The 18,818-nt window shown below is 45.2% G+C and overlaps 1 protein-coding gene across 1 annotated transcript in view; it reads left to right on the top strand.

The window, feature by feature from the left end:
• The window catches only part of TMEM255A (transmembrane protein 255A), a 56,348-nt gene extending 40,000 nt beyond the window's left edge, over nucleotides 1-16,348 (top strand). The window contains exons 7-9 of the mRNA XM_075323904.1: nucleotides 8,240-8,399; nucleotides 8,661-8,804; nucleotides 15,454-16,348. Coding sequence (XP_075180019.1) covers nucleotides 8,240-8,399; nucleotides 8,661-8,804; nucleotides 15,454-15,615 — 466 coding nt within the window. The 3' untranslated portion in view covers nucleotides 15,616-16,348. The remainder of the gene's footprint in view (nucleotides 1-8,239; nucleotides 8,400-8,660; nucleotides 8,805-15,453) is intronic.
• Nucleotides 16,349-18,818: the final 2,470 nt, after the last annotated feature.

Consider the following 18,818-nt stretch of genomic DNA (forward strand, 5'->3'; position numbering starts at 1 on the left):
CAGCTCTGAGGAGGGGCGGGAGGGATTTATCTCCCTCTCCTCCGTTGCCGGCTATTGCCATTCTTGCTCTGCACTCACTGTACACCGGTGTACTGCGAGTGCAGTGCGATCTTTCTCTCGCCCCATAGACTTGAATGGGTGCGAGAGAAGCAAGGATAACATTGCACCGGCAGCATGCTGCGACTGTTTTCTCGGTCCGATTAGGGCTGAGAAAATAATCACTCATGGGTGCTGGTGTAGTGGCCCGGTCCAGATTGTGTCCGTTTCTTTAAGTACATTCACTTATATGTAATATCATATTATATGTTATAAGTGAAGCATTTTTAATTTGTTGTGTTCTAGTACCATCTACTTGTGAAAACTGTAAGAATCTGAAGTGTGCATTGGGTGTTATCCTATTGGCCAGTTCTTGGTCACATGGCTCAATAGGTGGAGCTATTCTCCAGGCTCTGTCTAGCAAGAACTGGAATGTTCTGGTTCTGGCTGAGTCTCCTCTGAGGGAAGACATTATGTGGAGTTTCTCTTCACCACAAGACTCCTGCTAGGCCCGAGGCCTAGAATTTCATTATTTCCTGACTTCTACAGCCAATATGCTGAAGGCTTCCTATCCTGAATCCTCACTGGCCAGATATACATCTCTTCAGACAGTAGGGCATACTCAGTATATACCAGACCCTACTGCACGCAGATTGGGGAAGTTTGAGGGTCTCCCACCCCACTGCAATATTAGTGGCTTTCATGCCATTGTCCACGCACCAGCCGTCCGGTCCCCGTAGCGCGCTGGGCAACTGTCTACATTTGCTTACATGTACTGCACGTGTCTGAACTAGCAGTGAAATTAACCCCAGGACTCCAGGTCTGTACAATCTTGTTATCATAGCTACCCTCTAAGCTCCAAGAAACTCTGAACCTGCTTCTAAAAGCATACCAGTATTACACCTGAAACAAATCGTGCTCTTAAAGCTCCAGAACCCTAATTGCACTTCAGCATTCAACTCCAAGCTGTATTTGCCGTGGCCTACCCACAAAAGACCGTGAAACATATATTCCGTGTTGATTTGCTTTGTTCCTGCTATATTAAAGAAACAGTTATCCCCAAGACCGTGTCTGTGGACTGTCCATCAGCTGTGGATACTGTGTGGGGGTGGATAGCAGGGAACATCAGGGCCTTGTAGACCACCCAGGGAACACGGCCCCTGCACCCTCGTGCCAGAACAGCAACTGTGACATATAGAACATTTGAGGTCCTCTGTCCCTGGGCCCTTATACTGGCAAATAGGTTAATATTGGTCCGAGTGGAATGCAATGTTTTATCACATTCCACTCGCTCCGATTTTCATGCCGTGTGGCTTAGGCCTCAAGGTGAGCCCCGACACACCTGAAGAAACCACACCAGCCATGGAGGTGAGTGAGGGGAATTGTGGAATCAGGAGAGGTTGTCCTAGGAGTGGACAACCCCTTTTAAGGTGCATTTTCACTGCATGATTATCGTGAATGAGAATTCCTCGGAGCAGTCTACTCAAGCTACCAATCGCCTGAAAATCAATCAAAACACTTGTTCGTCAGGTGAAATGATCTTTTGGTTTGCACTAAACATTATTGTTCTTGGCAGCGCATCCTGGGTAAACTGGACCTGTGCTGCCAAGAACAATGACAGCTGATGAGTCCTGAATGATTTATTACAGTTGTTTCAGTGATCATCTGAAGCACAGTCTGTCTGTGTAACAGGGCTATTAAACAACCGCTGATCAGCAAGCAAATAGCTTATCAGTCATTTAGTGTCAGATAGTGCAACCGGACTTTTATACACAATATAAATGATATAACCGTAATGAAGAGCAATAAATACAGCAAAGTAAACGACAAAGCAGAAAGTGTGTGTGTGTGTGTGTGTGTGTGTGTGTGTGTGTGTGTGTGTGTGTGTATAATATATATATATTGTATGTATGTATGTATGTGTGTGTGTGTATGTATATATGTGTATATATATATATAATATATATATAAAATATATCTACACACGCACACAATAAAACAAATATATATATATAATATAGAAAACAATAATGTGAAATAATAAATTGCCTCGTAGTGAAGAATCCACGTGTGTAAGTTGGGTGGGTTTTTCGTTGGCAGGCTGTGTTGTTTCAGGTCTGGGGTTGATGATACAGGCACGTGTGTCCCTAGCGCTGCACATAACCTCCTTTTATTTCAGCTTCTCCCATGCTCCAGAGTCATTCATGTTGCTTTAGCCACTTGTAAATGGGCATAAGTAAAGTGCAGGAGCGGCTCCACTTACAGAATAAAGGGATAAATATCTCCTTCATTCTTCTCAATCCCTGAAGACAATAATGATAATCTTAGCGGAAGAGATCTGCTTCATTCTTACATTACTGGGTTAGTAACCGTCAGACTACTAGGAACAGGGCTTTAATGAGGACGTGCCTGAGCACATCGGGGAACTTACACGGATGTACAATTAATCTGGGCTCTACTTCAAGAGTGCAAAAGCCCATGAAATAAAACTATTTTTCATTGTTGGCTGCATGTTTAGAGCTCGGGGTTAGGATGGATTTACTATCTTCATCGTGAATCCAGCACTACCTCTGCCGCAAGTCCATGCATGATCATTAACAATGAAAAACTACATTTAGAAGAAAAAAAGCACATACATACAATGCACTAAGGCACCAATTCATCAAAGCAATTTAGCTAGAATTCTGGTGTAAATTGCTTTGAAAAGTCACAAAATTTTGCGGAACTCGGGTTGTGCAAAAACGTGTCCTGGCGTTTTTCCAGTTTCTCCCAGCGCCACCAAAATGGGCAGAGCTGGGGCGTGGATGTGACCCCCCCCCCCCCCCCCCAGCTCATCTAATTGGTGACCATATACCAGACATCTTACTTTTGAGCCACTCGTCAGACATTCCTGAGTCATTAAGAGGTGAATCAGGAGCATCTCACTCCAACATGCCCCTTAAGGGGGCTTTACACGCAACGACAGCAGCGACATCGCTAACGAGATGTCGTTGGGGGTCACGGAATTCGTGACGCACATCTGGCATCGTTAGCGACGAGTTAGCCGATCAAAAATACTCACCTAATCGTTGATCGTTGACACGTCGTTCTAATTCCAAATATCGTTTCTGTTGCAGGACGCAGGTTGTTTGTCGTTCCTGAGGCAGCACATATCGCTACGTGTGACACCCCAGGAACGAGGAACAACACCGTACCTGCGTCCTTTGGCAACGAGGTGGGCGTCACTTTCTTTCGGCTGCTCTCCACCCCTCCGCTTCTATTGGACGGCTGCCGTGTGACGTCGCTGTGACGCCGCACGAACCGCCCCCTTAGAAAAGAGGCTGTTCGCCAGCCACAGCGTCGTCGCTGGGCAGGTAAGTACTTGTGACGGGTCCTTGCGATGTTGTGTGCCACGGGCAGCGATTTGTCCGTGACGCACCACCGACGGGGGCGGGTGATTTCACTAGTGACATCGCTAGTGATGTCGCTGCGTGTAAAGCAGCCTTTAATTAGGAGCGGTGACAATATTTGATCAGACGCTGTGCACCACCTGCGGCCACACACAGCCATATCCTTAGCCATCTGTATGGTGTCTGGTCAGATGCATTTTCCGAGTCATGGAGAAGACCAATGGTGCGTTGCACTCTAGGGACGGGTACTTATGAATCGTCTGCCGTATGGTTATTTCAGGGCCAGCCATGTTTTTTTCAGATTGGTCGATTGCACAGAAAGGAGTAGAGGAGGTAAAGAAGTGGCCATGTATGAGTGCTGCTATATTGATTGTAGCTTATGGGAGAAGGGAAATGCTCAACTGTTTCAGAATCTAGCATATACAGTCATATGAAAAAGTTTGGGAACTCCTATTAATGTTAACCTTTTTTCTTTATAACAATTTGGGTTTTTGCAACAGCTATTTCAGTTTCATATATCTAATAACTGATGGACTGAGTAATATTTCTGGATTGAAATGAGGTTTATTGTACTAACAGAAAATGTGCAATCCGCATTTAAACAAAATTTGACCGGTGCAAAAGTAGGGGCACCCTTATCAATTTCTTGATTTGAACACTCCTTACTACTTTTTACTGACTTACTAAAGCACTAAATTGGTTTTGTAACCTCATTGAGCTTTGAACTTCATAGGCAGGTGTATCCAATCATGAGAAAAGGTATTTAAGGTGGCCACTTGCAAGTTGTTCTCCTATTTGAATCTCCTATGAAGAGTGGCATCATGGGCTGCTCACTATGATCTCGAAAGTGACGCCCTTAGACTTGTATTAGATGCAGAAAATTCATAGGTAAAAAAAATGGATATGTGGTTTTAGTGTGTCTCTGCCAGGGAAACAAACTAAAAACGCATGTCATCTGCGTATGACTGTATGAATACAATTTTGTTAACCCCTTTAGGACCAAGTACATACTGGTAAGTCCTTGGTTGCCTCCCACTGGTTAACACGGGCTCCGGTGGCGAACCCGCAGTATTCCCCGCTCATGTCTGCTGATCAGATTAGCAGACATGTGGGGCTAACAGGCACAGGTGGATTGGAGATCCACACCTGCGCCTGTTAACCCCTGAAGCTGGTGTCACACAACAACGACGTTGCTGCTACGTCACCATATTCTGTGACGTAGCAGCGACCATAGATGATCGTTAGTAAGCTGTCAAACATGTTATATAAAGCAGCGACTGAGCAGCGATCATAGCGACGTCGACGGTCGTTGTGTGGTTTCAGACGTAGCGTAGCGTAGCGTAGCGATCGTCGCTGCTGCGGTGTCAAACACAAGGATTATCAGCTTATCAGCATGGCGCAGTGGGATAGCAGCGATCAAAAAATGACCTGGAGCATTCAGGAGCGAGCAACGATTTCGCAGCAGGGGTCTGATCGTTATGTGTCACACACAGCGACGTCGCTGTTGAGGTCGCTGCTACGTCACAGAATATGGTGACGTAGCAGCGACGTCGTTGTCGTTATGTGTGACACCAGCTTTAGATTGCACTGTCAAACACTGACAGCACGATTTAAAGGGCCGTGGCAGGGATTAACATTTGGAAAACTGAGACATGCAAACTGTAGACAAAGCAAACGACGGAATCTAGCCATTTGGATATAAAACTACACCAATTTATGACTAAAGAACAGTTCTATGTTCGAAATGCATTGCTTTTGCTTTGATGCAATATATTTAATGCACCTGAAACCTTTTAACCAATACTAATAAATAGGTGAAGTTTTATATCCAAATGGTTCAATACCTTAATTTCTTTTGTCTGCATGTGAAGCCAAACTGGCTTTTACCTTCTGTGCCAAAGATCTTGTACGGGAGCGTGTGAACGTTGTGCTTAAGGTGTGAACTGTAGACTATAATCGGTAAATGTCCATTCCATGAAAAACGCAGCACATAACCGATGTCTGAATAAGCCCTGCATGTGAGATCTGCTTCCTACGATCTCTGCAAACATCTGATACAGCAGGAGAAGATGCAGACGGCTGCGAGATGGGAATGCACAAGGGTGTATGTCCGTGTAGTACGTCCACTAATTTATGGGTTGCCATAATTTCTTTTGTTTACATTGTTTGTTTTTTCATATTCCTGTTCTTTTAATAGAACAGAAATCTGAAAATAACAGAAGTGCTGGACAAACACCAATGACGCCAGGCGGACCCTATTGACTGCAATAGCATTTTTATTGAACCATATAGTGCATAATGGTGTCCACTAGTCTTGGGCCCAGTGCCCACGCTGTGTAGTTTTGATGCGTATTTTCAGAAATCTGCAGCAAAATCTGCATGTCCATTGTGAAGCCAGCAAAGTCTATGAGAATTCAGAAGTGCTGTACCCGCGTTTCTTATTTTTCCCTTGCGTTTTTGGTGCAGAAAACAAATCTGCACCAAAAACGCAAGGGAAAAATACTCAACATGGGCACTGTACTTCTGAATTCACTGCTGGCTTCACAATGGACATGCAGATCTTGCTGCAGATTTCTGAAAATCTGCGTCAAAATCTGCGTCAAAATACGCAGCGTGGGCACAGAGCCTTTGTCTTAAAGCCGCTTTACACGCTGCGATCTCAATAGCGAGATCGCTAGCGTGCGTATCCTCCCCCATCATTTGTGCGTCACAGGCAAATCGCTGCCCGTGGCGCACAAAATTGCGCGGACCCGTCACACTACTTACCTACTCAGCGATGTCGCTGTGACCGGCGAACCGCCTCCTCTCTAAGGGGGCGGTTCGTTCGGCGTCACAGCGACGTCACTAAGCGGCCGCCCAATTGAAGAGGAGGGGCAGAGATGAGTGGGACGTAACATCCCACCCACCTTCTTCCTTCCTCATTGCCGGCGGCCGCAGGTAAGGTGAGGTTCCTCGTTCCTGCGGTGTCACACATAGCGATGTGTGCTGCCGCAGGAACGACGAACTACATTGTACCTGCAGCAGCAACGATATTTTGGAATAGGGGAGCATGTCAACTATTAGCGATTTTGCACGTGTTTGCGACAATTTTCGATCGCACGTAGGTGTCACACGCAATGACATCGCTAACGCGGCCGGATGTGCGTCATGAATTCCGTGACCCCAACGACATCGCTTTAGTGATGTCACAGCGTGTAAAGCGGCCTTTAGTCTGAGCTGGGACAGAGCCTCCAATGCAAATGTGAACGAAGCCTAAGGGGTACTTTGCACGTTGCGACATCGCTAGCATCGGCTAGCGATGCCGAGCGCGATAGCACCCGCCCCTGTCGCACATGCGATATCTTGTGATAGCTGCCGTAGCGAACATTTATCACTACGGCAGTTTCACACGCACCTACCTGCCCTGCGACGTCGCTCTGACCGGCGAACCGCCTCCTTCCTAAGGGGGCGGGTCGTGCGGCGTCACAGCGACGTCACACAGCAGGTGTCCAATAGAAGCGGAGGGGCGGAGATGAGCGGGACGTAAACATCCCGCCCACCTCCTTCTTTCCGCGTAGCCGGTGGAGGCAGGTAAGGAGATGTTCCTCACTCCTGCGGCTTCACACACAGCGATGTGTGCTGCCGCAGGAACGAGGAACAACATCGTATCTCCTATTGGTGCGACATTATGAAAATGACCGACACTACACAGATCACCGATTTTCGACGTTTTTGCGATCGTTTATCGGCGCATCTAGGCTTTACACGTTGTGACGTCGTTACCGGCGCCGGATGTGCGTCACTTTCGATTTGACCCCAACGAGATCGCAGTAGCGATGTCGCAACGTGCAAAGTACCCCTTAGAAGAAAAGTCAGATAGTCAATAGCATTACAAGAAAGCCAGATTTACTGGGGAAACCCCACAAAATAACACGATTATAGTTCATACAATTCTGAATATGCATTGTTGTTCAATGATTATCACTCCATTATGAGCCCCACCCCCTCTACCTGGCCTGATTGTCAGCCAGCTTGCCAGTCCCCGTTACAATAATGGACCATGCAGGTCAAGATAATCCATTGTTGGCTGCTCGGTCTATGGCCCAAGCTGATTCTCTTTCTCTCTGACCTCTTTAACCAACGTTTTCCTATGTTGAACTTCTGAATTGTGAAAAGCAGGTAGTGACTGCTGTAGGCTATAATTCCACTAAGGGTACGCTCACACGAGCGTATGACTCGGACAAGTGCAATTCGAGAAAATCTCACATTTCACTCAGACCAATGTTATTCAGTGAGGCAGAGCAGATGGTCAGCATTTTTTCTCATCCAGATTCTGGATGAGCAAAAAGTCTCAGCATGCTGCGATTGTCTGCGGGAGCTGTGTCACCCGCACCCATACAAGTCTATCACAATCACAAGAGTGAAACATCGAACTGCACTCGGATGACATCCGAGGGCAGTGTGATAATCGCATCAGCTGACAATGGAGGCGATGGGGATATTAATCCCTTCCTCTCCTCTGCAGCTGTGATCCGATCGCAAGATCAGATCACAGTTGCATGACACTCGGCTCTGTGATCCGATCGCAAGATCAGATCACAGTTGCATGACACTCGGCTCATGCTGGCAGCACAGTGACAGCCAAGGGTCATTAGCATATCGCATTGAATGCCATACCATCGTGAGAATCCAGTGTAAGCAGGATAATTGGACAATATAAAGGGCCCTTCCAGTGTTTAGCACAATGCCCCCCCCACCAAATACCATGACCCCCGATCACAGCTTGACAATAATTCAATATCCTGATCATTACACTTCTTTCTTTATATTTGTAGGGCTGGAATTTCAGGTCTGTACTATGAATATATCGATGTTAAAAGCTGCCAAGATGTTATACATCTGTACCACTTACTTTGGTCGGTAACCATACTGAACATTGTGGGCCTGTTCCTGGGGATTATAACTGCTGCAATACTTGGTGGATTCAAAGATATGGTAAGAAATGATTTCCAGTTTTGTTGTATTCTTTGCTTGTTTCACTTCACAGGTGGAAAGCAGAGGTTTCCGGTATTGGTCAGCTATGGAGGAAATATGTGGTTATTGTTACAAGAAGTATTAGCTTTCTATATAAAATTGAAGAATGCAAATAAGTGCAAGATGACTTCAGCTTGTGTATATTCTTGGATGAAACAAATAGTATTTTTTACAAGAATAGAGATGCTTTAGAATAAAGTTATGACCTGTTTATATTTACAGAATCCAACTATTCCTGCCATTAGTTGTATTGTGGAGACCCCACGTCCTACTGTACAGTACAACACAAGACCACCGGTGCCATCCTACAATACCTACTATCACAGCACTCCACACCTGCCACCTTACACTGCCTACGACTTACAGGTATGGAAACTAAAGGAGTTTTCTTAGGTTATTTTTGGAGAATCCCAGAAGGGGATTTCTTGAGTCTATTGCAAAGATGTGTGTGAAACTATGTGAAAAGGCAAGTTTATTAATTTGACCTTATAATTCTGCATGTATGACTCCATCATGTTGCCAGATTTTTGATAAATATAATACCAGACATGCATAAAGGGGCTGCTGATCATAAACCATGGACTATCTTCCAGAAACAGCAGCATTCCTTGTGAACAGGGGGTCTGTGATGTTGGAGCTCAGCTTTGCGTCAATGGAGCGGAGCGGGAAACAGCCCCTCGGTGCTATTTCTAGAAAAAAAAAAGTTTGTTTTTTTTTCTTCTTTTTTTTTTTTTAAATTAGTGGGGCCCTTTTGACTTTCGTCTAAATACAATGTCACCATTTTCCTTAAGAACGCATCACAATTATTTGAATAGTGATACTTTGCACTTCTGCTTTTCTTACATTTTCTGGTTGGAATAATGCATGAGAATGGCTATGAAGACTGCGGCATCTTTGCTGTAGACATCTGTATGTAGGTCACCAATGTTGTCTTTTATGGGTATGTGAAAAGGGGGCTCAGAATTCATAAAGAAGCGCTGGAAAAGGGCCCCATAAAGTGGGCATAATGCACAATAATGTCCAAAAGACATTGCAGTGCACATCTTCTGTCTTGTATCACTCCTCTTGGTTCAGAAACCTTGGAGCAGTTAAAAGAAGTGACGTGCTTAGTAGAGTTGAGCGGGATGCCAATAATCCGGGGCCGGCGGGTCATTAACGGACTTAAAAATAAGTCCGATCCGCTCCGGAATCCGGTGCCCATATAAGTCAATGGGGACCGGAATCCGGAGCTTAAAAACGTTTGTGGAGGGGCTAGGAGCGAGTGCGGCATACTCACCAAGACGCTGTCATGGAGGCACACTCCTTCCGGGTCACGCTGTTACCTTCCGGAGACGACAATTCAATATTCATTGTTTTCCCCGCCCACCGGCTCGCGTTGGTTGCAGCTAGACACGCCCCCACCCTGAGTGTCAGCGTGTCAGCTAACTGCAATCAATCACAGGCGCCAGGACGGCTGGTGGGCGGGGAAAGCAGCACAGTCTGTTGGTCAGTTCACGGTGGTAAAAATAAACACTCGGCAGCACAGGTATAGCGCACCGCTGTAGCCCCAGCTGTCGCGCTGTATCTGTGCTGTGTATACAGTGACCAGAGTCACACGTGTGAGGCTGCCGGGTGCTGCCATGGCAGATTCGCATGCACCCCTCGCATGTGTGATTTAGGTGAAAGTAAAAAAAAAAAAACGACGTGCGGTTCCCCCTATTTTCATCCCCAGCCAAGATAACGCCAGCCGGGGGCTGGTATATCCTGAGCCCGCAGCCGTCCGGTAGAGCCACATCTGTTAGATGTGACCATACCGGTGTGTGTGCTACTGGCTCTTCCCACTGGCGTGATGCGGTGCCAGTCGGGGTAATAGCAGGATTAGCAGCGGCGCACGGCTGCTGCTAAACCCTAGGTTTGTGTGATGGTACAGGCGTCTATCAGATACCTGCATCACACAAACCTGTAAATTACAGTAAATAAGCACAGACACAGAGAACAATCCTTTATTTGGAATAAAGTACAAAACACCCCCTGCTTCTCCTCTTTATTAACCCCAAGCACCCTGCAGCTCCGACGTAATCCACAGGAGAAGTCCCACGCCGCTTCAGCTCTGCTACATCTCAACATCTCAATATCAGGTCATTTGCGGTCACAGCTGGAAGTTCCCACGGTCCTTCATCTGTGATCGCAGGTAACCTGACCTCAGGTGGAGGTCACTGAGTTCACAGACCTGCATCTCCTAGCAGAAAAATCGCATTTTTTTTTTTTGCCAAGAGATGAAGATTTTGTGCTGAAATTTTTACACCATATTCCTGCATCCAATCTACACCTCCTGGCAAAAAATCGCGGTGTTTTGACGCAATTTGTTGCCACGGTTTTTGCCAGGAGGTGCACATTTGGTGCTGAAATTGTCTGCACCAGCTTTCAGCACCAAATTTCCACCTGTGGCAGAATTTTTTTTTTACTTTTGGGGGCCAAGGGATGCAAATTTGATGCTGAGATTTTTACACCATATTTCTGCATCCAATCTAGACCTCATGGCAAAAAAACCGCGGTGTTTTGGCGCAATTGTTTGCTGCGGTTTTTGCCGTGATTATTTTTCCGCGATTTTTGCCGCATTTTTTTGCCAGGAGGTGTAGATTGGGTGCCGGAATATGGTGTAAAATTGTAATAATCACACAATTTACTTCCCTTGGTCCAAAAATTAAAAAGAAACAAACATTTAGACGCTGTTTTTGTGCGGCCTTGTGCCAGGAGGTGCAAATTTGGTGCAGGATTTTGGTGTATTACTTCACCAACAAATTTGCATCTCCTGGCAGAAAACTGTAATGAAATGGTTTTCATACTGCTGGTTTTTGGCTGTTTTTTGCCAGGAGATGCAGATGTGGGATAACATTGCGCACACACATGCACGTTCCTGTCAGAAGTGTGTAGCTGTGCCGGTGATACGCTGTCAGACTCGTGCGGGTCTGACATCACCCGGCACAGCCTGCCACTGTCTGAACATGAGCGTGCATGTACCTAGAAACACATGCACGCTCCTGTCAGAAGTGTGTGCGGGTGATGCGCTGTCAGACTCGTGCAGGTCTGACATAACATCATACCGCACAGCCTGCTGCTGTCTGAACATGAGTGTGTGCATGTACCTACAGATGTGTGAGCGGCTGTGCTGCGATGTCAGACTTGTGGGAGTCCCACGCAAGTGTGACTGCTGCCTAAGATAAACCGCATACGTTTTTTTTTTATGTAAATAATTAAAAAAAAAAACAAAAAACGACATGCGGTCCCCCCCAAGTTTCATTCCCAGCCATGATAACACCGGCTTGGGGCTGGTATATCTTCAACCCGCAGCCGTCCGGTATAGCCGCATCTGTTAGATGTGACCATTCCGAGGCTATATCTGCTCATCTTGATTGCCCTGGTGCGGTGGCAATCAAGGTAATAGCAGGGGTTAATATCAACGCATGGCTGTTACTAAACCCCAGGTTTGTGATCGCACGGGCGTCTGTGAGATACCCGCATCACAAACCTGTAAATGACAGTAAATAAACAAGACACAGAGAAATCCTTTTATTTAGAATAAAATACAAACGCAGCCTCCTCCTTCACCAATTTATTATCCCAACACCCTGCAGCTCCGACGTAATCCACAGGAGATCCAGCGAAGACACATCCAGCCCTGCTACATGTCACAGCGAGCAGCCATAGAGCACGGCTGCCCGCTCTGAGTGCAGCGTAGTACTGACCGCGATAAGCGATGACTGCACGGCAGAGACTGTCACAGGCTGGGGGGCGCGTCAGCCTGCAACCAATCACAGCTGAGAGGACGGTCGGTGGGCGGGGAAAACACGGAAAGCTGTGTGACAGCACAGGAGGTGAAAGCGCTAGCCGGAAGCAGTGTGCCGCCATGACAGAGCCTCGGTAAGTATGAAACGCTCATTTATTTATTGGTTTTTTTTTCATTTTTTATTAATTGCCAGTTCCGGATCGTGCAGCTGGAATCCCGCGCCCGTATCGGTCCCGGGAATAGTGCTGAAACCGCGCGGATCCGGACATTTTACAGTTCGGGCCCGCTCAGCAATAGTGCTTAGTCTTTGGGCACCTTCTGCTAGGAATCTGCCTGGTCAGGAAAAAGACGCCATATGCACATAGCCTGCGTCGGCCATGGTTATTCAGGTCAGCATAAGTGATATTTTTCATTCTCCCAATAATGAAGCATCAGCTTTCTCCATACAAATCCATGTTGTATACAACTACTTTTCTTGTATTATTTATTCATTTTGGTTTAGCTTGTAAGGCCCAGTGCTCACGCTGCGTAGTTTTGACTCGTATTTTCAGAAATCTTCAGCAAAATCTGCAGGTCTATTGTGAAGCCAGGAAAGTCTATGAAAATTCAGAAGTGCTGTGCCCACGTTGCTTATTTGTCCCTTGCGTATTTGGTACAGATTTGGTGCAGAAAAAAAGAAATCTGCACCAAATACGCAAGGGAAAATACTCAACGTGGGCACAGCACTTCTGAATTTTCATAGACTTTCCTGGCTTCACAATGGAAATGCAGATTTTGCTGCAGATTTTTGAAAATCTGTGTCACAATCTGCGTCAAAATATGCAGCGTGGGTACTGGGCCTAAAGGTTCAGGAAACTGGCGAGTTTTGTGGCTCCATATTCTGAGAACCATACCGGACTGAGCTGCTTGAGTTCTTGTTTTTCACAGGATGAGTTTTTGTTTTTATTACTACACTTCTGAGATCTTACCTAATTTTTGGAAGCTTTTTATATTTTATAGTTTTCATTAAACAGTAGAACGTAGAAAAGCGAATGAAATAAGGACATACTGTAAGGCCTCAGGACACAATAAATAACAAATTAGACAGCGGCAAGGATCCTGATCACTTATGTAATACCCTGCAGTGCCCGTGTTGCAGTGTATTATCATTGTTGGTGTTATTAGGCTCGGTCTCTGGCAGTACTGTTTGTGTACTAAGGTGACAGCCATTGTTAGGCCCCTGGTAGCTATACTGTAGTAACAGATCGACTACCTAATAGTCCCACTCTTGCCACTGATAATACTGGTACACTGGAAGAACATGCAAGATCAACAAAATGAAAATTAATGGTCAGGAACGCCAACCACATCCGGCCATGACTTACCATTTCGTCATTAAATATAAATGTCTGATCATTGTGGGACCCATCTCTGGAATTTTCTCTTTTCCTCTTTATCATTCTTCATCCGGTTTCTGCCTGTTTAAACGAAATGTGTCACCCGGTTTTTGCTTCCCCATTTGAGAGCAGCATAAAATGGAGACAGAGACCCTGATTCCAGCAATGTATCACTTACTGAGCTGTCTGCTGTCATTTTGGTAAAATCAATGTTTTCTGCTACAGATCTAGCAGTTATACAGAGCTCATAAATATGCAGGACTACCTGCAGCACAACAAGTAGTCCTGTAATGATAATCTGCTGCTGATTTAAACAGTGTATTTTATCAAAACTACACTAAGCCGCTCAGTAAGTCACACATCGCTGGAATCGGGGTCTCTGTCCCTATGTTATGCTGCTCTCAGATCAGGCAACAAAAACCTGGTGACAAATTTCCCTTAACACTAGAAGTCCCAGAAATTTCGAGCTCCCCCTGAAGTCCCGAAAGAGGGTCAAATAACCAAATACAATAAACTGAATAGAACTAACTAGAAACTAAATGGCTAAACTCAATGGAAAACAACAACCTCCTGTGGTGCGACAGTAATGGCCTTAATTACAGAACAAAAGACGGTGATTATAGGACGTTAGCTAAAATCCTTCAGGTCATTCAACCCGTCTCTGGGTTCCAAAGGTAGAAATGTTAAATGACCCCTCTCTGGGACTTCTAGTGATAAAAGCTTGTGATGGACTTAATGTTAAGTATTAAAAAAGAGTGGAATGTCTATTATTTCATGTTTTCCCTTATTCATACAACAACATATGAGCATTTTGTAAATTTAAGACTGTTAATAAAAATATAGTTAAAAAAGATGTCTACAGCACAAATTGAGCTTAGACGTAGAGATGAGCAAAGCCAAACTGTAAGGCTATGTGCGCACGTGTGCGCTCTGCACCGCACCGAAAATGTGCGCTTCAGAGCGCAGCTGAAAAGCTGCGTTCTGAAGCGCATGGTGCCGGCCTATTCGTGCGCTCTGCATGCTGCCTCTCCCTATAGACAGCATGCAGAACGCACGAAAGAAGTGACATGTCACTTCTTAGAACGCAGCGATTCGGGCAGCAGCCGAATTGCTGCGTTCTAACATGCCACGTGCGCACGGCTCCTGCACAATCTTCATAGATTGTGCAGGGGACGCAGGACGCATGCAGTTACGCTGCGGTGCAGAACGCAGCGTAACAGCATGTAATACGCACACGTGCGCACATACCCTAAAGGTACAGGGTTTGTATTGAACACCTGAACCCTCTCCCCCCCCCCTTTTTTTTTTTTTTTTTTTTTAATTTTTATTAAAAAAAATATATAAATAAATAAAGTGTGTCCATGTTTGGGTGCTGGATGTATGCTGATCGAGCAGTGCTGTTCTCGGGTACACTTGGTGCTCAGCCCACTGTGAACCTCTTGTAGTTTCTCAGTGGTTCTCACTGGCGGTAAAAGCAATGTGTTCGGATGTAGTATGTCCTAAAAAAAAAAAAAAAAATCCCTCCTTTCCTTACCCAGAAAAGCTCTGTTTATGGCTGGCTGTATGTGGGCAGAGAGCCGAACTGCCCAATCATTGACTTCCATTATGCTCTTTACTTGAGTCGAGCCCATTAGTTTGGGGCCCCATTGACTAATATGGGATTCGGGGTCCAAGAACAAGTTCAGGACAAGTCCGGGTTCCAAAACAAACTTTTAGATGAACGCGGCAAGCCCAAACTCCATGGGACCCATGCTCATCTCTACTTAGAAGGCTTCACAAATGTACTGTACGTGACTGTCTACGTATTAGGAATAAGTGCACTAAGTAACTATTTTTCAGTCCAGTAACAATAATGTGTGCATTTGTTCTGCAGCATTCCACTGTCTTTCCGGCTTCCACCCCCTCTGGCTTATCAGATGATCCGAACTCCACCTCACAGTCTGGTCCCAGTTTCATGTGGCCATCCGGCGCTCCACCTCGCTACTCTCCACCCTATTTCCCACCAGATGAAAAGCCTCCACCTTATACACCATGATCTGTACTGGCAGAGATCTTCATCTCCTCCTACAAAATGTAGGGCAACCGTCCGCCAAATAATATGAAGTTTTGTATATTTCTGGAATAAATTTAAGATCTCTGTGTGGAATGGATGACTGTGTAAATTCTAAGTGTACATATGTGTGCAAGATGCCTCAGAAGAAACACTGACTTTTTCACTTCTGCCAAATGGAAATGCACATTGTCCGCTTTACATGAATGTGCCGAAAAGGGAAAAGAGGAGTTAATGGTGCATTGATTTCATTGTTGCACTACCTTTTGTGTTTTCATTTTTTTGTGAGTGTATACTTTCTTTTCTATGTGTAATGGTTGACCGTTTTTCCATGGCCACTGTGTGAAAATATAATGCCTGGGCAACCTCACCGATGCAACTTGCCTTTGGCTCACGCTTTCTCCTTTTTAATGAAAGCACCAGCAAAGCAAAAGACTGAGGAGAAATGAGATTGTCTAAGCTTTAGTGCTCAATACAAATGTATCACGTATAGATGAGAGAGTCTAGGAGTATTTTATTGGCAAAATACCAGTTATGGTAAAGTTACATGGAGGAGATACTGTTTACACCACAATCCAGGGATTCTATCATTGCAACAGAAGAGTGAAGAAAAGTGGCAAAGTTTCGTTTTATCATGCAACATTCGTGCCTCTTAATTGTATTATAAGTTTGTGAAGATCTCACTATGTAACATAAAATAAAGTCTGATGTGCAACAATGATGTAGTTACCGGCGACATGGTATTATTCTGGCAGCTCCATCAAGCACAGTATGTATAGACAAAGTCTGTAAGATCACATGGAAAAATGAAGTCTTGCGTTATGTATTTAGATTATGGTGGACCAAACACATACAAGTGCATCGCAATAAATTAGAATATCATGAAAAAATTAAATTAATTCAAAGGAAGGTGTCGTCAAAAGTTTTTCAATAACTGAAAAAATATAAAGTATTAATGTTTTGTTTTTAAATAAAATTATTTGTTTTTAATTGAGAAAAATATAAAAAAAAATTAAGTTTGATATTTTCCACTGTTAAACACTAGGGGGAGCAGCTGCTGAAATCCTACTGTAAAACTAGCTCACATTACAGCTGCAGTAAAAGTGGGCAGAATCTGCTCTCCTGTGTGTGATGTCACAGCTCCCCCTCCCAATCTGGGGGTTTCCAAAAGGAAAAGGGAAGATGACGTTTAGGATCACAGTGTGGAGCCATTTTATTGGTGGCCACAGAGTGATTCTAATATGTCTAAAGTGTCACTAAGGCCAGCTGCATAGTGCTCCACTGTATCCCGCGCCGCACTGTTTCCCTATGCCCCGCTGGCTGTATCCCACGCCCCCATCTACTGTGCTGCTGGCCGGGATCAAAGGTCCAAGGTGACAAGCGGTGACGAGGGGTGATCGGTAGTGCAGTGCCGCTCAGGCTGCAGATTTCAGCCGCGATCACCACTCCCAGCCGCATGTACTCACCTTAGACCTGCGCCTGTCCTGTCAGCGATTACAGTACGAACAGCGGAGGCCTGAGGTGAGCGGAGTGGGTGGAGGCGTGGCAGAATACAGTGGGGGGCGCGGCAGAGTTCAGGGTGGGGGGCGGCAGGATCAGTGACGGTGCAATCACCGCTGCTCGGCGCTGGCACTCACCCCATCCATCCCGGCGGGTGACGGGGAAAATGGAGCACACAGCATACACTGTGTGCTCCACACAGATGGCACTGATCTCCTCCCTCTGCTGTGATCTGGACAGCTCAGGGGCCGCTTCCATTCATAGCAGACGCCTTCTCTATGTTAAAGTATAGGGACAGAGTCCAACCACGGTTTTCTATGCCCTGGGCGCTGCCATAAAGGAGTTGTCGTTACACACAGCAAATCCAAGATGGCAGCCCCTAGTGCTTTAGTAAAACTAGAATTAAATAAAAACTAAATAAACAGTGAATTTAATTATCCATTAATAAATACTTGATTTCATAATCACCTTTCAGTAATTCAATACAAAAAGAGAAATGCATATACTATATTATATAGTCATTGCACCCAGAGGGATCTATTTCAAGTGTGTATTTCTGTTAATGTTGATGATTATGGCTTGCAGCCAATGAAAACCCAAAGTCATTATCTCAGAAAATTAGAATATTGTATAAGAACTGAAAAAATGATTATAAACGCAGAAATGTTGGCGCTTACTGAAAAGTCTGTACAGTAAATGCCTCAATACTTGGTCGGGGCTTCTTTGGCAGATATTACTGCATCAATACAGTGTGGAGGCGATCAGCCTGTACCTGCGGACTACAAGAACCAGGAGGCTGGCGAGGGAACGGAAGGTAAGGTGAGCACAATATGTGTGTGTGTGTGTTTGTGCAGACTGCAAGAGCGGGTCAGAGCCCGGTGAATGTACGGAACCGGAAGTGTGTGCGGTGAGTATTTGCTCGTACAGCAAAGATTGCTCGTATACAGAGTTACAAATTTACAGCAAGCTTTGATCGTATAGCGAAATACTCGCACACCTAGTTACTCGTAAACCGAGGTTCCACTGTATTGGTAGTTTTGGCAGTGTGGACAGGAGCCAAGTTCTGCTGGAAAATGAAATTTCCATCTCTAAAAGCTTGTCGGCAGAGGAAAGCATGAAGGGCTTTAAAATTTCCTGGTAGATGGCTGTGCTGACTTTGGTCTTCATAATGAATTAGATACAAAGCACTCTCAAGGGTTAATATTCATGCAATTTTATTCCAATGCAATTTTAAACATGACGTTTCAGGCATGTAATGGCCTTCATCAGACAACTTGTATTATTAAACAGCGAGAATGAAATACAGAAGCAGCAGTATCCACCGCTATGCTGTATGTGGATACCGCTGCTTCTGCATTTCATTCTAGACGTTTAATAATACAAGTTGTCTGATGAAGACCATTACGTGCCCGAAACGTCATGTTTAAAATTGCATTGGAATAAAATTGCATGAATATTAACCCTTGAGAGTGCCTTGTATCTAATTCATTGGATGTATGGTGTGTAAAAAAACAACAAGTGCACCTCCAATATCTTTCACTATCGTGGCTGTGCCTTATCCTGTTATAAGTTTGGTCTTGATAAAACACAGTGGAGCTACACCAGCAGATGACATGGCTCCCCAAACCATCACTGATTGTGGAAATCTCACACTAGACCTCAGCAGCTTGGATTGTGGCCTCTCCACT

This window comes from Anomaloglossus baeobatrachus, chromosome 9 (assembly GCF_048569485.1).
Source record: "Anomaloglossus baeobatrachus isolate aAnoBae1 chromosome 9, aAnoBae1.hap1, whole genome shotgun sequence".
Taxonomy (NCBI): Eukaryota; Metazoa; Chordata; class Amphibia; order Anura; family Aromobatidae; genus Anomaloglossus; species Anomaloglossus baeobatrachus.